Source organism: Pleurodeles waltl, chromosome 6 (assembly GCF_031143425.1).
Source record: "Pleurodeles waltl isolate 20211129_DDA chromosome 6, aPleWal1.hap1.20221129, whole genome shotgun sequence".
NCBI classification, from domain to species: Eukaryota; Metazoa; Chordata; class Amphibia; order Caudata; family Salamandridae; genus Pleurodeles; species Pleurodeles waltl.
In genome coordinates this window covers 543,834,923-543,857,917 of record NC_090445.1, presented here as the reverse complement: position 1 = coordinate 543,857,917, position 22,995 = coordinate 543,834,923, and the positions used below count along the sequence as shown (strand labels likewise).

The window sequence follows — 22,995 nt, the reverse complement described above, 5'->3', positions numbered from 1 at the left end:
GTCTTCAATCTGCAAAGAAAGTGACATCACTGCATTTCCTATCTTCCATCTGCACAGGAAATGACATCACTGGATCGCCCAATCATCCACATGCACAGAAAGTGACATCATTGGTTTCCTGCCAAAAGAGTATTTAGAAGACAAAACCAAGAAAGAAAGCTCCTTTTGCCATCATCCATCTGCACTGGAATGACATCACTGTATTTCTCGTCCTCCATCTGCACTGGTTATGAAATCACTGCAGTTCCCATCATCCAGCTGCACAGAAAGTGACATCACTTTCTAGCTTCTTCCTACTTGAATCAACTCTTCAGGACATCACATTGCCCATGTGTCCCCAGCTATGGGCACACACAGAGAAGAGCATTGCTTATTTGGGCCTGCTAGGGTCTTGAAGGGCTTTGAGCCAGAAGACCTTTTCCATTAAAACCAGAAATGTAAGATTATAATCATGTGCCTCACCCAGCGCCCCCATACTGCCAATCCCCATGATCACACCCAGATGTAGACAACCAAGACACTCACATAGGCCCTCATTATGTACATGGTGGGCTGGCGGTCAACAAAAGACCGCCAGTGTTGGTGGTCGGGATCCCGCCACATAATGACACATGGAGACTCACTGCCATTGATCGCGATGAGGCCCGCCATGCACGATGCTGGTGGTCATTGGTGGGGGTGGATACTGCTCCACCCTCACTGCCACGTCACTCGCTACACCGGCACGCCTATTATGAAGCAGTTTTAGGCGTGGCGGTGTATGGAGAGGTGGTGATGGCGGCGGAGCAGCATCCAGTGAGCCCGTTCCTTCCCAGAGCAGTGCAACGGATAAGGTAAGTGCTGTCTGAGAGGGAAGGGGGGAGGGGTGTGTGTGTGCGAGTTTGTGAGTGCATGGGGGTGTGTATGGGTGTCTGTGGGGGGAATGTGTGTCTGAGTGCATGTATGCATGTGTGCATGTCCATGAATGGGTGAATGTGGATGTGGAGGTTTGGGGGGACCTGTAAGTAGGGGTGGGGAGGCTGTTCTAGGAGCTTGGGGGGGTGGGTATGTGTTTGGGGAATGGGGTAGGGGCCAGGCATGTCACATACAGGTGACAGGAATGATTATTCCTGTCACCCGTATGCTTTCCGCCAGGGATTCCCTGGTGGAATAGGGATCGTAATCCCACCGCCTGTCCTGCCTCCACCGCCGGGCCGAATGTGCTCACAGTCTGCCCAGCGGTGGACTGTGTCCGGGCAGTGGGTGGTACTGAACTGGCTGCTTTTCAGCCAGTTCACTACTATGTTCAGAATATGGAGGTCTGGGCCGCCATGCCGTTGGCGGTAATGACCGCCACTGCCGGCGTGGCGGTCCGGACCGCCATGTTCATAATGAGGGCCATAGTGTTTGCACAACCCATAGATTGAGCCTCATACATTTTCCACTAACTACCACACACTCTAAAACTACAGAACTCACATTCCAACTCATGCTCATTAATGCTGGTTCTGTAGTACTCCAGGCTCTGCACATCACAGATCTCATTACCTATGACAAGCTTGATGCCATCTCACATTCATGGTTTACCCTCACATCTTCAAATATCCTAGACATCCTTTTCCCCACAATTTAGAACATCCATTGTGTGCACTGCACACATAAGAAGGGAGGAGGCCTGTCTTGCCATCATCCATGTGTTGTCCTGGCCCTGCACTCTAGACAAGCAAGTAACACTCAACTCCATGGAGTCGCTGACATGCTATTTCTTCATTTCTGCAACACAGACCTCTACCACCTTCTATCTTATTTACAGGCCTCACGGGCAAAACCAGGACTTTGGATGAATTCTCAGATTTCCTCACTACCTTATCCATTTGACATGCCCATACCACCCTCTTGGGTGACTTCAACCACTCAGACAATGCAAAAACAAGACACAACCTCTTCACCCTCAGGGATACACACAACATGGTGCAGCAAGTCACATAACCAACACACTCCAAAGGTCATTGGCTCTCGACTTCCAATAAAACCATCCATATCCTTGGACAAGACGGGCAACTCTGCCATCCCTATCTCCCTGCTAAGTGTAATCCCAACAAACCAAGCTCAACAAAAATAGAAGTCCAAACCTTCAGATCCTTCAAAGACTTTTCCATAGATAACCTAATGCCTGAACTCATCTCTCACCCCATCAACTCTACGACTAATGTTAACACCCTTCTTAACAATTTCAACTATTTTTTGGAAACCTATATAAACACCCACGCCCCAATTCAAAAGACACCTGCAAGTCAAAGTCTTTAGCATCCTGATATCCTAAAGACCTTGCTGACAAAAAACGATCCATTCGCAGATAGAAAAGAAAATGGCAGAAAAACAGAATTCCAGAGGACCTCCTCACACTGAAGGCCCTCTGAGCAACATCCAGGCAGCTCATGACATCAGTCAAAGCAAAGTACTATGCCATCAATGAAGTCACCAACAGAGGCAGAACACTGTTATTAAATATTTTATTTACATTTTATTTACAAAGTTATTATATATTTTATAATTAAATAATAAATGTATACTATTTATATATTTTTTAGTTTATATTTATTTATTTTTAATAATGTAACTTAATTTAACATTATTTTATATGGGGTTTTATTTTAAGTCCCTACCTCCATTGTTTTCTAAGGGAGAAGAATATATTGCATTATCAGTGGTTGGCCACATGTTGAGCTGGACTTATTATGAAAGTGCAAGTCACAACAAAGTGCAGTTTGTGAAAAACTAAAAGTAGTAAACTTACTCAAAAGTGTAAGTTACCTTTGTGAATCAGGCCCATGCTCCACTTTGGCCTCTCTATTTAAACTCCACTCAGTGTAAAGGGGATGGTCGCTTAAAAGGCTATTTAACTCTACAGAGACAACATACAGAAATTCACAGTTCTCCAGATGGCAGCATGGCACCCAGGAAACAGTTATGAATCACAGTGTAAAGTAGAAGTATTTAGCAGACAGATTCAGACATCTGATATATTAGCACAGCAAAACAAATTAAGCAAATGTAACATATTCAAAACTTTCAGTGACATACCTGTGTATAGAATTGTGCCAAAGTATCCTTCAAACAGGAACATGACTGACCCCGGACAATGGTTTGCATCGATTAATGTAACAGTCATTGTGACCACACCACGTTCATCCAGATTAATTTTGTGGCCCACATTCAGTTCAAGGGGACGTATCAAGTTTTTATTCACCTAACATAGAAAATAGTATATACCTGTAAATCTATCGAAGAAATGTGGGGCATTTTATTTTGCACAATGACAAACGAAAATTATTAATGCCATTACTAGATATTTTACTGTAAAAAACGTGACTTCATTATGTTAATACCATACACATTAGCTATGTAATCAATAAGATGTAGAGGATTTTGGCCGACGTTTAGCTGCGAGGTACCTAAGTAGGATCTTATCAGACTTTTAGGTCAACTAGCAGCTTGATAACCAATCAATGTTTCCTACAGTGGCAACTAAACTTTAGTAGCGCACTGGCGACCAACTGCCCATTGAAGATCAAATGCTGTGCATTTGGAGGATACCACAACTCCCATTACTCTGCCTACTTAATTACTTAATTTTTAACTTCACTTCCATTCACACCTCTACTTGTATTCCCCACAAACATGCTGCCTTTTACCTCCTCAAAGCACATCAGACATTTTGCCTCTAGTTTGGCAATGTCCTCAAGTCACTGTTAATGCAACGCCTCTGGCCCATAAATTAATCCCTATGTTAAGTTTCTAATGGCAGCTACCACTTCCACTCTGCTGAATCTATAACGTAACTGTTGGAAAATGGATTATTAGTAAGGGCAGGCAGGCACCTACACTTAGTAACAGACCACAGTACCACACTAGGTCCAGTCAAGGTCTCAATAATTAAATCCTTGCTCAACCCTTGGTAGCTTGGCCCACGAACAGTTAGGCTTCACTCAGGAGACAGGTATGTAAAGCATCCAATATCAACAAAAAGTAAAGAGAAAAATGCAACACATAATAAAAATACAACACAAATTTATAACAATAGTAAATATTTTTATCTTTAAAATGACACTGAAAATTACAGAAATCCAATGTAGGGAACTGGAGATATGAATTTTTAAAGTTTCAATATAAAAAATGCTTTCTAGTGCCTAAAAAGTCAAACGTTGAGGCCTACCGTGATAGAGCCCAAGTCAGAAACACTCAGCGGTATGCCTTGGTCAAAAGTTTACCTTCTGACTGTCTCTTTTTTAGAGCTTTTTCTCTCATCATCAGTCAAGGCTCCTCTTCACACAAGCTTGTGATGCAACAAAATCAGCTTGGCTCAGCGCGATGCACCGGTCAACTTCTGGAAGTCTTGTGGATGGAAAAAAGCTCCTGAGCTTCAGTGGAACAAACCTGAACTTCAGGCTGGGTCACAGTTTGACGTTGCCACCTTGACTCTCATTAACGGTCAGGTCACCTTACGGAGCTTTTTTACAAAGTTGCTCCAAACCTCTGGATCTTCTTCCAGAAGCCCTGACTTGCTCCTTGGAAGTTGGGACTACATTTGCCAGAATGCAACTGGTCAGATTCCTTAAATGGCCAGTGAACGCTGTGCTCTTCTTGCAGGACTTGATGTAGGGGACTCTGGCCAGCTCTTCTGTACTTGTAGCCTACAGGGAGATCACTCCTGGAGTTGCAGAAGCAGGGCAAAGACCTTCTTATGGTGAAGCCCACAGTGTGCAGCTTGTGCAGTCCTTGTAAGTGCTGTCTTTCAGGTGCAGACCAGGGGTTCAGCATGGCAGTCCTTCTTCTCCAGTATTTTCTTCCAGCAGGCATCCTAATTTCTGATCAGCTCTGACTTATTTATCCTTGCTCCTGGGTTGGCAAGCAGGGGGGACCCTTGACCAATGGGGTACATGGTGTCACCCTCTGGGTTGACCACATCCTACAAAAATGGTGGCAAAAGTCAGTCCCAGAAAGCAACATTCTTTAAAAATCCAACATGGAGAAAATCTCTCCTTGTAGATTACATCTGGCTGAGTTCGCTCCATGGTAAGAGTCCTACGACACCAACACATTATTTGTTTCAGCATCCTTACAACAACATTGGCCTAATAATATTTAAATATATTACTAACTACACTCATTTTACCCCATGTGCTTTACATTCTGCTTGTTATTAGTGGAGAGCGGATATCAGTTAAATATTGACTTTCTAGGCCAATGAATCTTGGACATAAGTTGAGATTAACCAGGAGCTGTATATTAATGCAACAATCATCACCATTTTAAATATTACTATCAGTCAATTATGAGAGCTGGTGTGAGTTCAAAAGCTTTATTTATCAGTCATTAATTTCTCACTCTTTATTGAACTCAGGATAGAGTGTTAAAAATATCAATTGATGAGTAATGTCACGATAATCAGGGAATACTGAATAAATGCATTAAGCATGTTCCATGAAGGAAAAAGTCCCTAATACAAGTCTAAGAATGAGTTTGGGCAGGGCGAGAGAAAGGTATCAGTCAGAACCCATAAAGAGCTCCAAAATAGAAAGGTACAAACCAAAACCAGAGATTCACAACAACAGCCTCTACAGCGTCAGAAGAAGATTCCTCAACAGATGACAACACAGAAGGCTCACAATCTCCTCCAATGGTTACTTCACCGAAAGCAGCTGCCATAATATCACACTGGCGGTCAAGATAGTCAAAGCAACACCTAGCTGCAGCCTCAGAAGACACATCAAGTTTCTGGATAAATACTTACCTGTGTGTTTATAGACTGACACCACACTAATTGTTAAGTCTCAATTAGAGAGTTGAAGTTTGGGAGAAAGAGTGTGGTTATCTTCTTATGAGAGGCTTTGTGGCCTGTTTTAAGTGAGTTCATTGAGTCAGGCCAGCTTTGTAGATTTCCATATTTGAGGTGCACTGCTTCATTGATTGCATAGGGAGTGGCCGGGTATAGTTCAGGGACACAGAAATAGAAGCCTCCATCCTAATAGATCTTTCCTAAAGATAACAAAGAGAGGATATATGCAGAATCTTTCTGTTAAACCATTGAATGGACAAGCAGCTGATTTGTCTGTCCTGAGGGTGGTGGGTGGAGATCCAGGTTAGGGCACAAAGAGATGGGTAACAAATTGCAAATAATGCAGCTCATCACTTGGGAATCGAATAAAAGAAAGGACAGTGGGGGCATGTCGCCCATCATTACAGCTACTATTTTAAATGCATTTTAGAATTCAGTCCCAAATACAGTATTACGATACTGAATGTTATGGGACTGAACGGTGCAACTAAACAGTATTGCATAGATTCTTCCCTCATGAGGTGGAGCTCAAGAGTGTGCCTCTACAAGAAACACCCCTTGCCTGAGTAGAGGGACTTAAATTACAGCCAGAGAGAGAAGTAAAATCTGTAACTCTAGCTATTCAGCCTGTGTGAATTTGAAAGAGAGTCCCATTTGAGTGGCAGAAACTCTGCAGGAATCAGACAACAGATGTGTCCCATTCAAAGTTAAAGCAGATGCTATGTTTTGCGGATTTCTAGAGTGCACTATCACCTGGGAGAGTATCCTGGTGCTTAGTAGGTATGAGTCTAGCATACCTAGGGCCTGGTGGAACTACTTAAAAACCCAGGTCTTCAGTTTCTTGAGAAATTCAAGAAGTGAGTAGGAGGCTCTTATGTGTAGTGGCAGGTTGTTCCATGCTTTAGAAGCAATGTAGGAGAAGGTTTGACTGCTGAATTTGGTTTATTATATGCATGGGATTTGTGCAAATAGTTTCCCGGATGAGTGGAGGTGTCAGGAAGGTTTGTGAAAGATTTGGTGGTCATTGAGGTATTCGGTGAGTTGTCTTCATGAATTTCCTTACAACCTTGGCTGGGAATGGTAGCAGGGAGATCATTCCGTAGTGATGAGCATGACATGGGTCTGCAGATGGAATTTTCCAGGCATCCGGGGATTTCATGGAAGAGTTAGAGAAATTCAGAATAGGTATGAGCATTGTGCTGATGACTTGCAATCCTCTAGAGTAGGCATGGTGGGGGTAGGGGTCCATTGGTGCCACTAAGTGGATGGGCTTTATGGTGGCTGTGGTCTCTTTTGGGGTGAAGATGGGCCATATGGTTAGCATTGGTTCTTTGAATACAAATGATAGGTATTTGCCGATGTCTGTCGGGTCCAGTTGCAGACTGAAGTTGCTGTCAATGGTGGTGATTTTGTTGATGTAGAATTTAGACAGATTGTTTCAGAGGTCCTGCAAGGGATTGATCGAGTTGGAGGCGGCTGATGGTGAGGTGAAATCTTTACCAAAAAGATTTTGTTGCTTCTGTTGGTGCTGACATTGATGCGGTCGGCCATTTAGTGGTAGCATATCAGGGCAGATTTAAATGTGCTCTTGTCTGCATTGTCCTGGCTCACTCTCCATTAGCCTTCCAGTTGATTGCATAACTCCCCGATTGTGCCATGTAGTATATATGCCCTAAACTCAAATCAATCTGTACCTGGTTTAGTTTAACAAAGAGTCTAGGGGCAAAGGTGGACACCCTGATTTTAAGTGGGGACTTTAATAGTTTTAATAATGTTACATCAGATTTGTTCATTCTACTCTTCCCACAAGCACCAGCCATGTTTAATGCTAACAAGCGGACAATTCGGCTGGGATATTGGTCTCTTGTGGACACTTGGAGAGTCAGGAACCCCTCTGTAAGGAATGTTCCTTTTATTCAGGGACACGTATTATACACACACAGCTAGATCGCATAGTGGGTGTGGCTGTTTTACAAACCTACTTTCAACATGCAGAGTGTCAGGCAAATGTAATACTTAATAACAATCGGCTAAAGGCAGCATTTCACTGGGGCAACCTAGCATCCCTTATCCCCACATGGCGCATGCAAAACATGAATACAACACCCTGCATTTATACACACAATAGAAGCACACATTGAAAGTTCTTTCATGAAAATAAAGGGACATTTTTCTAATTGTTGATTGAATGGGAGGCTCTCATGATCACAGTTAGGGGAGTAAGCATCCAAATGGTGGCAGGGGTGCGACGGACAATAGTGATTGAACGCCATAGAATAGATGACTCCATGCATACACTGGAGTCGCAAACAGTACACAACCAACATTCAAAGGAGACACCAAACAACTCATAGAGCAGCACATCAACAAAATTGAGAATTTAAGATGATTAGACCAATTTATTTAGCCACAATTCACAATAAGGCACAAGAAGTGGGGTCAATTAGTAGCTCAGGAGATTGAGAAACACCAATCACATGTCATGATCACAATGATTAAAGACAAACAATGAAAGATATTATACATACACAGTGAGAGATCACTGACACATTCAAGTACTCCAAAGCATTATATTCCAATACTGATGAGTTAATAGAGAATAATGGTACTTCCAGGGATGTCACCAGAACAACATGCAGTGATGGAATCCTCTATCACTGAAAAGTGATAAGGGGTGCTCTGTATTGGCCTCCAGTAAGACCTCGGGCTCAAACACAATCCTTATGCAATTTTATTTTTTTAGGACTGCCACCTCCACGGGGCAAATGATTAAATTCATTTCACATTGAGAGGGCGTGTGTGCCCCCCCCCCATACCCCCGGGGGACTGCTACCTCCCCAGGGGCGAAAAAAAGATAATGAAGGGGACCTGTTGCAGACCCCCTCCTTAGGGACTACCACCTCCCTGGGGCTTCACATAAAAAATAATTAGGGGGTGGCCAACAGAACTCCCACATGTCCCAGCGACCACCACCTCCCCGGGACAATATTTAAACAATATTGGGAGCCATTCCCGGGGCCAAATCTTTTTTCTAAAAGGGAAGGAGCGACGTTGCCCCCCTCCCTAAGCCAATTTCAGCACTGGAGTTCCCATCCCTCAGGGCCTGGCCATATTTCCAAGGGTGTCAAGCACACCCATAATAGCCTATGTGGACCGCAAGGGGAGCCTCAAGGACCTTGTGATCCAAGCTGACTCCTGACTCCTGTGGGAGCCAGCAGTGCTCCCACAAGCAGAGAGCTGATAGGTCATGGTTGTGTCATATTTGGACTCTCACTCCTAGGTGAGGCTGCTGGTTTAGTGATGAGAGCACTTTTGTTTGTAGGCGACTAAGCCACTTCTACAATAAGTCGCAACAGTCTGCTCAACCCTCCTGGTTCAGAAGCAGTACCTCACCAAAAAACACAAACCAAAGGTGATTTCTCGCAGCCTTACGGATCAACTCTAGATAAGACCTCTCAAGGAAATCGTGGTGGAACGGAAGTTACCCTTTTCTCTTGTTAGCAGCAAGTCTCAGTCACACACAGGCAACGAAGGAGATGCAGGAAAGTTTTCAATATATTTATTGAAAAGACTGCATTCTACGATAAAATGCATGTGCTGCAATGATTAGTATAATACACAAGAATAAAAGCAAAATTGTGAAGATGAGAGTCGTGAATATAAAACACCCCACCATCTTACAATAAACATGAGATGTAAAAACTCCAAGCAAAGAAAACCTAATCTCTAACCTAGTGAGAGCTAGGTATGATAAACCCAACCTGCCAGTACCATGTCCATGAGAAGCACCCCCCAACCCTTGCTTCCTTGGAATGAGGTCTCTAAGTCAGACACCCTGGTGACACAAAAGGCTACGTTCTGCTGGGTAACGTGTAGCATAGATGGCATCTGGAAGAAGCCCCTCTAATGACCGTGTCCATGTGAGATGTATTTGTACAGATCATGTAGGATCCTTGATGAAGGTATGTTCCTAAACAACTGATAAGGAGGCAGATTTGTGGTGGCAATTCCATAAGCAAACCCCAACAAGTGCACATTACGTTCCTATTGCACGTAAGGGAGAAAGGGACATGATAACAATACCAAGGTACATCACTGATCATAACACTGATAATGACGCCTTCTCAGAGTGGCACTGATAATATAAATCAAAACACTTTCATGAACTATAAACAATGGCAGCTATCTTAGAAGAAATAATAAAATATATGAAATAAAACAGAGCAAGCTAAGCAGGTTAAAAGTCAGTAGGTGACAGGGGCACAGTCCTGCAAGCCAAAGGCTAAGCTAAACTCCTGTGTCCCACTAGGAAACTAAAATGGATTCAACACAATTGTGGGGCGCTTGGATGGCAGGCACATTGTTATAGGTAGTATCTATGGTCCCAATGTGGATCAAACAATGTTTTTTGCAGAGTTATCCTGAGTCTTGGCCCCCTGCTTAGAGGGGTCTGGCATTTTAGGGGGTGACTGTAACTGTGTAGCAGACCCGGTCCTGGACCAATTGCACCTGCCTCTTTGGGACATTATGATGCCATGAGCAGCTCAAATGTTCTCCACCTGGGAGACAGAATGGTGGTTGCTGGATTCCTGGCTTCTCCATCACCCGGATGACCAAGGCTACTTTATCTTCTCCAACCTGCACAAACTACGTGTGCGGTTGGAATCCCCACTCTGTATACCTGATGGACATGCACTGGTCCATACCACAGAATACCTCTCACATACTATCTCTGATCATAAGCCCCTTTTACTGAGACTGAGATGGGAGAGAGTGCACTCCTGCAATATGCTGTGGAAATTGCATCCGGGGGGCCTGGAGGACCCCGTTTTCTGTGACACCATTGGGACAGCTATTAGTCAATAATTTTGAGGAAAATGCTGAGACCGATGTGTCCCTCATCTAGAATGGGACGCATTTAAGTTGGTGCTCAGGGGCCTGCGTCTCTCAGAATCAATAGGAGTCCGAAAGACCCTGCTATGGGAGGTCTTGACTTCTGAGGAAGAGTTGAGAACATATGAACAACCCTGGCTGGGATGCCCGGAATTACAAGATAACCTTCTCAAGGCTAAAGAGAAAGTGGCAGGAAAGGATAAGAGACTGTGCTGCTTTGATTTACGGAATTATATGGTACAGGCTCATACAGAGAAGGACAGCACTGGACCACTACTTGCGTGGCTGGAAAACCCAGCCAAAAGTGGGTCCGTTATTGTATAGTTTGCCACTGATGAAGGGCCCAGGGTCTATCATCAGTAGGACATTAATCGCAAATTTTACAAATATTACACCCATCTTTACAGCAGCAGAGCCGAAAACTCGCTTACACACTTTGAGGCCTTCCTGGCGCCTCTGAATCTTCCTAGGACTTCTCCAGAGAGAGCTGAAGCCCTGGGTGGGGGGCAGAGGCCGTGATATTACCCTCCAAGAGATTCCAGCTGCTGTTAAATCCATGTCCTGGAACACGACTCCTAGGATGGACGGATTCCCTGTGGAGTTCTACTCTATGCAGAGGACTTGACCCCCAAGGTAGTAGACCTACATAAAACAGCCAGGGAACAGGACTGCTACCACAGTCCACCGGGGAGGCCCTAGTTGTGTCCTTGTTAAAACCGGGAAAGGAAGCACATGACATATGAGTCTATCAGCTAAGCACTGATTAAAAGATATTGAGTAGGATTTTGGCTGCCTGCCTCTTGCTGCATATGTCCACCATTATACGTCGGGACCAGGCGGAATTTATCCATGGCCACAACAAGGCTAATAACATTCGTAGGCTGTGTACGATACTGGAGGCCAACACATATAACAGAGCGAACATTGTAATCTTTGCCGTAGATATTGAGAAAGGGTTCAATAGTGTGGAATGGCCATTTCTCTATAGTGTCATGGCGCATTTTGCCCTGGCCATGGATTCCTTGCCAGGACACAGTTGCTCTATATAGATTCTGCGGCCAGGGCTTGTGCTAGGTGGATGATCACAGAGAAGTACAGGGTGGAGAGGCAGGGTTGCCCCAAGTAATCCCCCTTATTCACGCTAGCCATGGAGCCGCTGTCATGCTACACTAGGACTACACTAGGACGGCAGATGTGTACCAGGGCACCATGGTGGAAGCTCAGACTCACCATATTGAGTTGTAGGCAGATGATCTGTTGTTCTTTATACATGACACTGAGATAGATTTGAGGAATGCCCAGAATCTGCTAGAGCGCTTCAGAACCCTGTTGGGTCTCCACGCTAATTGGCGGCAATCTTGCCTGTTTCCTATGTAGGGCTCCAGGGCATCCCTGGGAGAGCGCGGGGCACTGCAATGGGCACCCCAATGCCTGCCTTATTTGGGGGTCCATATTTATCATGACTCCACGGACTTGCAAGAGGGTAATATACTCAGGGCCATTCAGGCCCTTTGGACCAGTGCTGCCTTTTGGGGGACACTTCTGCTGTCTTTAGTGGGTCGAGTGGCACTACTGAAGATGATTGCCTTCACCCGATCATTGTATTTCTTTGTAACCCTTCCGGTCAGGATCCCCAGGTCATCCTCTCGTGATATAGAGAATATTGTACCAAGCTTCCTTTGGGCCTTGGATCGCAGGAGAATAGCACTGTCCACACTCCACAGACTGAAGGAGGTCTAACGGTACCTGACTTTGAATCTCGGTGTCACAGCTGCAATGGCAGACATGGACATGGTCATAGGAGAGCGAAACTTGGCGATCATTCCGGAATGCACAGCGGAGGTGTCTAGGAATATCAGATTCAAACTCATCAATTTCTATGTTTCACATAGGGCATACCTCACGCACGACAGGATCAATTTGTATTATGCTTTGACAGACGCAAAAAGCTCCCCATGTGGGGAGGTAGGGGCTGAGTGTTTTCATATGTTCTGGAATTTTCCACACCTGACCACTTTTTGGGAAACTGTCACAGGTATTCTGGCTGCCGCCACTGAGAGGGAGGTACCGTGTACGGCAGCACATTGTCTGTTAAGTTGGTTTCCTCATACTGCAAAAACTAAGGTGACAAGCAAATTCCAGGCTTTTGGCTTTCGTCCTCACGAAGAGGGAGAATGCCAGGGACCTCAGGAGACCACTTGCATGAGAGAGCTCATTTAATGGGTGGGATATGAAAGTGTGTTAAGGCTCCAGGATGCCAAAATTGGGCAGGGCTCTATTGAAGTAGCCACTGCCTCGGAAGCACTGGTGGATTCACTACAGCACTGTGAACCCCAGTCTCCTGAAGAAGGCTAATGCACCCCTCACAACTGCAGTCACCAGTAGGTAGTTATAGTTAGGACTTAATTCCCATAGATGGAGCACATTTTTGTTTTGCCAATAACTTTGGCACCATTTGACAAATCTTCACCAAATTTTCCAAATTAATTTGCAACTCACTTCAGCTTCTGTCTTGAAAGTTTCAGGGTAATTCATCAAGTGGGGGTCAAGGAAAAGGGGGGTCCCAAAACATGTTCTCTCTATGCTATTTCCCAGAGGGACTTTGAACATAACAACCGTCTGAACCGCTGAATGTAATTACATCAAATGTGGCAGAAAGGTAGATCTAGATCCAGAAAGATCTCTTGTTATTATTTGGTGTAGATCGGTTCAGTAGTTTCTGAGATATTTAAAGAAAAAAATATAGATATCTATGGATGTGGATCCTCCATGGATCCGACAGTCCCATGCTGATATCTGGGTGGCTGCCAAAAATTCAACCAGGAAGTGTGTTGAAGTGTGCATTTTGGGACTCAGACTAAGTCGAGTTCCAAAACAAAGTAATAAAAAAAGGAGAATGGGGCAGGGTAGGAATACCCTGCACCCTAGGTCTGTTGGTCTGTGTGGCCCCACTTCAGGGCTGTTTTTGGCCCGGGACCACAACCTCCCCGGGCCAGGCCCAGCAATAAGAAAGGAGGGAGGCCACGTGGCCCTTCTCCTGGAGCGATTCTTGGCCTTGGGGGCCACCACTCCCCTGGGCTGGCTCCCCATATCCTGCGGTGCCCACCCTCGGAACATAGTTGTTTCATGTCACCTTACAGGAGCTGTGACAGCTCCCACCAAGCAAGAGCTAACAGTAAGTTTACTCCCACCCGCTTAGAGTGGACTTTTCATCTATTTCCCTGCCCGCTGTCAAGCAGGTAGGAAAACAGATGAAAGAATTGCTCCTGCACTCAGTGATTAGCATTTTCTATATGCACCCTGTGTGGGGAGCAATGCCATCTCCTGCGGGGAGCGGACAGGGGTTGCAGGGAGTTTAAGTCTCCTCCTATGGTCCCCAAAAATGCACACTGGGCACCCTGGGTGGGGGCAGGGCACCCAGCAACAAGCGGTCAGGCCACAGGATCCCCAGGGCCAAATCAGCCTGGGAAAGGGGGCCATGTGGCCCCCATTCCCCTTTAAATAGCTTGGCATTCTCCAGGGGATTGGGCCCTTGGGGCCAAAAGCAGACTGGAGACAACCTCCCTGGGCCAGGCCCTGCAATAAGAAAGGAGGGATGCAACGTGGCCCTTCTTCTGGAGCCATTCTTGGCCTTGGGGACCATCACTCCCCTGGGCTGGCTCCCCATATTCTGCGGTGCTCACCCTCGGAACATAGTTGTTTGATGTCACCTGACGGGAGCTGTGACAGCTCCCACCAAGCAAGAGCAAACAGTAAGATTGCTCCCACCCGCTTAAAGTGGACTTTTCCTCTATTTCCCTGCCCGCTGTCAAGCAGGTAGGAAAACAGATGAAAGAATTGCTCCTGCACGCAGTGAGTAGCATTTTTTTCTGCACCCTGTGTGGGGAGCAATGCCATCTCCTGCGGGGAGCTGACAGAATGGCAGGGAATTTAAGGATCCTTCCACGGTCCCCAAAAATGCACAGTGGGTGACCTGGGTGGGGGCAGGGAACCCAGCAACAAGTGGCCAGGCCACGGGGACCCCAGGGCCAAATCGGCCTGGGGAGGGGGCCATTCCCCTTTCAATAACTTCATTCTCCGGGGGACTGGGTCCTTGGGGCTAAAAGCAGACTGGAGAGGGGGGGCACGTGGACCTCTCCTCTTATTTTAATTGGCTGGGCCCCAGGGCCACATCAGCCCAGGTAGGAGGGGCCAGGAGGCACCCCCTCCCCTTTCACAAATTGGATTGGCCCTGGGGATGAGGTCCCTGGGGCCAAAGTCATCCTAGGGAGGGGGGTCATGTGGACCCCTTCCCTTTCATTAATTGGCCAAACCCTGTGGATGGGGTGCCCGAGGTGAAAATCAGCCTGGGGAGGGGGGCTGTGTGGCCTCCTTGTTTATTAATTGGCTGGGCCCTGGGGATGAGGTCCCTGGGGCGAAAATTCACCCAGGGAGGGGATGGCATGGGCTACCCCTCCTTTCACAAATTTGCCAAGCACCAGGTGATGGTGTCCCAAAAATGGCCCAGGGAGTGAGGTTGATATGGCCCCCTCCCGTTTCACTAATTGGCCGAACCCTGGGAGATGGTGTTCCGGGGCAAAATCATCCCGGGGAGGGGGCTGCATGGCCCCCCTCCCATGTTAGCAATGGACTTGGCCCGGGGATGGGGGTCCCTGGTGCCAAAATGAGCCTGGGGAGAGGGGCTGTGCACCCTCCTCCTCTTTTAGTGATTAGGTGTCCATGGGGAATGGTGTTCCTGGGGCAGTATTTGGCCTGGGGGGGCTGCATGCTACATATGGGGGGTGGGCCACAGGGCCTGGTCGCAGGCTAGGCCCTCTGGCCTTCTCCCCACTGACCACGGCCGAAGGTCATGCGAGGAGTGGGTGTGTGTGGTTGCAGGGCATAGGCTGCAGAGCCTGGCCATAGGCCAGGCCCTGTGGCTGACTCACTTCTGCACACAGCCAAAGGCCTTGCATGGAATGTGATTGGATGTATACAGGGGGTTGGCTGCAGGGCTGGGCCAGACCCTGCAGCAAACCCCCGCTGCACATGCCTAAAGACCGCACGTGGCTCAGTGCCTACAGAGTTTGCCTGCAGGGCCTGGCCACAGTGGGGTAAACTGTAGTAGAATGGAGTGGGGTAGCTTGGAGTGGGATAGATTAGGGCAGTTTGGAGTGGCATGGGGTAGACTGAGAGGAGTGGAGTGGGGTGCCTTGGAGGGGACTGGGATAGATTGGAGTGGAGCAGATTGGGTAGACTGTAGTGAAGTGGGATGAGGTAGATTTGGGTTAGATTGGAGTGCAGTAGAGTGAATTGGGCAGATGCAGTGGAGTGGAGTAGATTCAGGTTGACTGAACTGGGGGGAGAGGGGGTAGATGGGAGTGGAGTGGGGTAAGTGGTGTGGAGTGGAGTGGCATAGATTGTAAGGGGATAGGGAAGGGTGTCATGGAGTAAACTAGAGTGGCGTGTTGTGAAATGGAGTGGTGTAGAGTGGAGTAGAGTGGAGTAGAGCGGAATGCCATGCCACAGAGTGTCTTAGAGTGTTTTAGAGATGAGGGCCGTAGAGTAGCATGTCACAGAGTGGAGTGTCATAGGACGGAGTGGCGAAGGCATAGAACGGAAGGGAATTGAGTGGAGTAGAGTGGAGTAAGCACTATGTGCCATTACAAAAAGCAAACAATCAATTGAAATGACCATTACATTTGCACAGGTGTACAGTTTTACTGCACACAAAAAATATTGTGGAAATGTCATCACCTAGTGTACTGATGTGTTTGATCATATTCAAATATTTGTTCCACCACACTTAAGAATTACAAAACAAATGTGCTTCATTTGTGCATTCCTATTTCGGATGTCTCAGTACAGTTTTTTTGTGTGCTAGAAAAAAAACATCCATCAGCCTCTGCTCTCACATGGGTATCCAATGGAATTGTCACGTAAATTTTCTTGCACTGAAGTCAGAGAAAAAAAAAAGTAAACACCAAGCTGCCTCGGAAGATAGAGTCTGTAATTTGGACTCCGGTCTTTGAATGCACAGAAAATGGACAGCCTAAACCAAGTCAAACCAAGAATTGAATGCAAGCAACTGTGAGTTCCAAAGCTGATAGTAAGTAATGGGTGAAATACATTCCCCAGATGTTTTTCATGTTGCCCATAAGAAGTCATGAGCTGTCTAGTAAGCTTCGACTTAAAACGCAGGCATTTGGCTCAAACCATAAAACAGACCTCACAGATAACAAACTGTACCCTCACTTTGATCTCACCAACTATTAGCATTAAATCTACAGCCCTTCTCTTACAACTACATTTTTTTCCATCTGCCCTTCACTTTGCAATAGGGTGTAATCTCCCTTCTTGTCTTTAAGGACACTTCTGGCCCTTTGTGTAACATCCTAATGCATCATAACTCTTGTAGTCGTAGACAGACTCCATTGAACTAATTAGACTGTAATCCATCATAGCAATGATTTGTGGATGAATAGCCAGGAATGGAAATGGTGTATGTGATAACATGGGGAGCAAGATGGCCACCATACACAGCACTAGCAAAAACTCTATGATCAGTTGCCTTTATTTCATATCATGCTCGGCAAGGATCCTGTAGGAGGTCACCTCTCTTCACCTCAGAAAACTTTACACTACACCATGTGTTTCATATGCTGTCTGAGAATGCAAAAATGTCAAGTGGCCCCATGTCATATGTGACACATTCGGTCAGATCTGTCTGGCCTACCAATATTTGAACCAGGTGGCATACATATTGGCACATCAAGCTATCTCACTAGCTATGACAGCATACAACATACAGTCCACCTCCAAAGTTCTACTCCAAGAAGCTTTTCGTATCATATCCTGACAAGCAGGGGACCTGTGGAGAAATACAGTAGATGGAAGGGCAGCCGACTGCACTATTCATGTTTGTGGAGTGCACCAAAGACAGCCCAGGTAAGGTGGGGCAAATGTGTTCCCAGGACTTGATATTTCTGGCCAGTGGGTTAATCCTATTTAAGCTCTTACTCGAGGTTAGGGGACGGGGCTGGGTGTCAGTCCCTGGTCCTAGTTATTATCTCAGTTGTTTATATAACGCCTGCGTCTTTGTAGACAGAATGGAAAACCTTGCTTTTCACAGCGTGGTAAGGGAGATGGCTTGCATTGCGATGGAAAGCGTAATCTGTGGACAAAGCAACCGATGTAAACAATTTCATGCAGTGTGTGACTATTTGGTTAATTTATTGTCCCATATAAATTAACTCTCTATTAAAAATTAGATAGGAGGCTTTCATATTGACATGTAGGTTGTGATTGCATTTCTCTCCATTCCATGTGATACGTTTCTGCAATGAGATACGTTTTAAATGTGTATATTATATAAACTACTGTTTAGTGCAAAAATGAGAGCAGAAAACTGTGTAAAACTATGAAGAAGCCAACTATTGTTTCCTGGATTCAAGATTTAATGTGTTATATTAGTATTCTAGAATGTCGCTTATGTGAGAAGGGTAGCACAGGGGACATAAAATAAAAAAAATGATTAATTTCAACAATATTTATAAATAATCATCTTTAAACTCACTGGTCGTTTTTGACAATAATGTCTGTTGAAGCCCTGCAATATCTTTGCGAAACATGGTTCGTACCTCTAGTTTGTGATGAAGGATTCTGCCAGTAACTTCAGAACAGTAAATCGGGTGTTTCCAAACAGATGTTAGTCCTGCTGTGTGATCCGAATGCATGTGAGTCAGAAAAAACAAGCGCACATGCCCCATCTTCCTTATTGTCCAAAGGTCCACCGCTATTGGGGTATTTGTAATCATTACTCCGCACATTTCAAAGGTCGCTCTTCAAACCTTCAAAAGCAAATACAGATATAAATAATTATACTTATGAATATAGTTTTGATTTTACCTTTCTTATGTTAGTGCAGATTTGTCGTTTTCCCCAGTCATAATTACTGTACTAGATTCATACACTGTGCCCAAGAGCAATACTGCTTATGTTTCAATATCTTTAGAGTTGCACAGGACTACTTGCTTCCCATCTAGGTTTGCCCTTTAACAGTACTATTGCATTACTTGGTTTTACCACAGGGCAGGTTTAGCCTCTAATGCTAAGGTACACATGTCTACAGATTACCCTCAAAGTCCCATAGTGTGCATTGCAAGCCTTTAATTAGCAATGCAGACCTGCATGCTCAAAGCAACTCCAAATATTCACAGTGCGGTCCCCTTCTGCTCTCAGTGCAGCACCATGTGATCACTGTAGATCCCTTTGCACAAAGCGTTGTGCAGACAACAAATGTAGCTCCATTCCAAATGCACTATACGGCTTACGTGCAGCTCCAGAACAACCGAGTACATCTCCACACACAATTCCAGCTCCTCTTCCCCCAAAGGGCTTCTCTCCTTCCATATCATACACCAGGCAAAGATCAGGACCTGGGTGGTGGTGGGCCCTCAAGTATGCATGTAGGTTTTATGCGCTATCATATTCTATTCCAGATCACTACTCAGCATTGCCCATGCTCACCCACCACCACTACAGGAGGCACAGGGGACACTGAAAGCATCCTCAGTGACCCCTAAACAGAGCAGAAGATGCTCAAACAGCGGCGTCAGTGTTCAGAGCAGAATTCTCAGTAACAGACCGGTCTTCTGTCTCTGGAAGGGGTGCATACTAGGCACTACCGGGGGAACCGTACAATGCTGGGTGTCTGCAGAATCACAAGCTTATGCTGGTGACATGCTCCTCTCAATGGCTTTTACTTTTCCTACCTCTGTAGCATTCTAATGAGTGTGAGGAGGGGAAAGATGACCACCACTTGAACCACCATAAGCCCCTCAGATGCCAAACGTAAGCTCTTGAGGTGCGGCAGCTGGGACAAAAGGTGGAAGTACTGCATTCCTTATAATGTTCCAGTTGTCATAAAGCCCCCAACTGCCTGCTTTGGGCCTATGGTTGGGAGTTACAGAAAGAAAACACACCCTTATTTTCTTGATTGAAAGGTTGGAATAACAAAGGTGGCACCAACGGTAAAAATGAAACAAGCTTGGGGAAGTAGCTACTCTACATGGTAACCCCAAAGTGACATCCAGATTATTGTTCAAAACTGAAAATAATATTCACCACAAAGACGCATGCAGCATACCTATTTTCAACTTGTTCCAACAACTGAAATTATAATATGCAGATTTAATTTGCCCCCATGGCTTGCTCTCTTGCTATCACAAATCCTGCATTTCTGTAAAATTAAACCAGGACCGTGACTCATCTCACACTTTCCAAAGTAATTTGCTGCATAAGAAAATAAATACCTGGATTCAGGATACTGCTGAAATGATGGTGCAAAAAAAAGAGACTCTTCTCCTTCCTGCTTTCCCACAATAAATGATTTGGATTTTTAATACACCAATCTTTTTATTCATTTTTCCTTTCAGTTCCCTTTCCTCCGTGTGACATCAAACTACAGTAGCGTGCTGTGCACCAGTTTTGTTTTCAGGAAAAGGTAAACATAACAATTAAAGGTGATTGCAACATGCAGCGCCTGCGGTATTTTGATTCTACACGGAAGAAGTTGCCCTGTAACAATGGATTGTTGTGTTTGCGAAATCTCGCCCTGGCGGCTGCAGTCACAGAATTAACCCTGAGCATCCCCCACGGAGACCGGATCGCCTGAGTCAGTGCGTGACTAAAATGTTTTCTGAACGTAACATATGAATTCTTATGTAGAATATGTGATTCAGTTATCTTTGACAGCGCAGAGGATGCTACTGTTAACACAAGGCCATGTTTCTTTTTTTTGTTATTTCAAAAGTAGTTATTGAGATTTTATATAACAAAAAAAAATAAACAAACCGTAAAATAAAGAGAAAACAAGGAAAAGAACAACTGTTCATTGTCAGATACATGAATAGTAGGAGAAAAATCTACATCTTAGAGCTACAGTATATTGAGTTGAGCCACGAATATACAGGGGGATGGAAAACCCGTATAGTTCTTGATGGTGGGATATAGGCGATCTGTACACCTCTAATGAGAGAGTGGGGCTATAATTCGTGGTGAGGAGCAGAGTACCTCAGTAGTAGGTAGTTGAGTGGATTGATAAGATGGAAGGAGAAAGGAAAACAAGTAGAGATATATAAAGGAGATAGGGAGGAAGAGGATGGTGGCAAGAGTAGTGGGAGAAAAGGTAGGTGGGTATGGATCAGGGGGCCTGGGGGGAGGAGGGATGCTACGTGAGAATGGGGGTGAAAATGGTAACATAGACGAGTGTGCCATAAAATGGTCTAGTTTGTATCAGAATTTACCATTCTTCAGGTATGAGTTTATTGAGTTACTTGACGTTCTGGTGAATACAACCCATTCCCACCAGGTGTGAGAGGAGAGTTTAGATGAGTCTTTCCATTCATTGAGAATGGCTTTAAGGCCAGTTGTGACCAGAGTGTCCCATAGAAGACAGTCCTCTTTGCTCAGTGTGTGGTTAACGTCCGGGGGAAGAATACCCAGTGATATAGTTGCTAGGGTGGGAGTCCACTGTGTGTGGAATATTTGTGATATGGTATTGCCTACATTCTGCCAGATTTTATTTGTGGAGGTGCACTCCATAAGCATGTGTCAACCCCTTAGCTGCTGTGCCTTTTGCCCTCCAGTGCTGAGCCCTTTTTGGGGTAGTTTGCACTTAAGCTTTCATAACTGTTTGTCCACTGAATCTATCCACGCCAAATTTGTGACCTTTTTTTCCAACATACCAAGGAGTCTAAAGGAACCCAGAGTTTGTGGGTTCCCCCTGGAGGAGACCAATAAATTAGCCTAAATACGGCGAAAACTTTGTTTTTTTTTCTCAGAAAAATGGGAAAAAGGGGCTGCAGGAAAAAGCATGTGTTTTTTTCCCTTGAATATGGCATCAACAGAGGGTTTGTGGTGCTAAAATCATCACCTTCCCAGCTTTCAGGAACAGGCAGACTTGAATCAGAAAACCACATTTTTCAACACAATTGTGGCATTTTACTGGGACATACCCCATTGTTACTATTTTTTGTGCTTTCAGCCTCCTTCCAGTTAGTGACAGAAAAGGGTATGAAACCAATACTGGATCCCGGACAGCTAAACATTTCTGAAAGTTAGACAAAATTCTGAATTGAGTAAGGGGTCATTCGTGTAGATCCTACAAGGTTTTCCTACAGAAAATAACAGCAGAAATAAAAAAATATTGAAATTAAGGTGAAAAAAACAGCCATTCTTCTCCACGTTTTACTCTGAAACTTTTTCATGCGATGTCAACTTTCAAAAGTAATATACCCTTACGTCTGCTCGACTCTTCTTATTGCAGGGATATATAGGGCTTGTAGGTTCATCAAGAACCCTAGGAACCCAGAGCCAATAAAGGAGCTGCACCTTGCAATAGTTTTCATTGTATATGGGGTGTACAGCAATTCATATGGTGAAATATAAAGAGTGAAAAATAGGTATTGAGGAAACCTTTGTATTTCCAAAATGGGCACAAGATAAGGTGTTCAGAAGCAGTGATTATTTGCACATCTCTGAATTCCGGGGTGCTCATACTAGTATGTGAATTACAGGGCATTTCTTAAAAAGACGTCTTTTTTACACACTATCTTACATTTGGAAGTAAAAAATGTAGATAAAGACAAGGGGCAATAACACTTGTTCTACTACTCTGTGTTCCCCCATGTTTCCAGATAAAAATGGTACCTCACTTGCATGGGTAGGCCTAATGCCTGCGACAGGAAATGCAACATGGACACATCACATTTTTACATTGAAATGTGACATGTTTTTTTAAAAGTGCCTAGCTGTGGATTTTGGTTTCTAGCTCAACCGGCATCTAGGGAAACCTACCAAACCTGTGCATATTTGAAAACTAGACACATGGGGCTTTCACCAGGTTCTGTTACCCAGAATCCTTTGCAAACCTTAAAATTTGGCGAAAAACACACTTTCCCCTCAGATTTCAGTGCTGCAAAGTTCTGGAATTTGAGAGGAGCTGCAACCTTCCTTCCACCCAGCATTCCCCCAAAGTCTTCTGATACAAATGGTACTTCACTTGTGTGGGTAAGCCTAGTGCCCCCGACAGGAAATGCACCAAAACACAACATGGACACATCACATTTTTCCAATTAAAACGGACGTGTATTTTGCAAAGTGCCTAGCTGTGGATTTTGGCCTCTAGCCCAGCCGGCACCTAGGGAAATCTAGCAAACTATATTTTTAGAAACTAGACACCTAGGGGAATTCAGAATGGGGTGATTTGTTGATCTCTCACCAGGTTCTGTTACCCAGAATCC

The 22,995-nt window shown here is 45.1% G+C and overlaps 1 protein-coding gene across 1 annotated transcript in view; it reads right to left on the bottom strand.

The window, feature by feature from the left end:
- LOC138299966 (5' exonuclease Apollo-like) overlaps positions 1-20,127 on the bottom strand; it is a 40,838-nt gene extending 20,711 nt beyond the window's left edge. Inside the window, exons 1-3 of the mRNA XM_069238714.1 lie at positions 20,005-20,127; positions 18,331-18,540; positions 3,064-3,229 (exon numbers count right to left, since the gene is read on the bottom strand). Of these exons, the coding sequence (XP_069094815.1) occupies positions 3,064-3,229; positions 18,331-18,519 (355 nt within the window). The 5' untranslated portion in view covers positions 18,520-18,540; positions 20,005-20,127. The remainder of the gene's footprint in view (positions 1-3,063; positions 3,230-18,330; positions 18,541-20,004) is intronic.
- Positions 20,128-22,995: the final 2,868 nt, after the last annotated feature.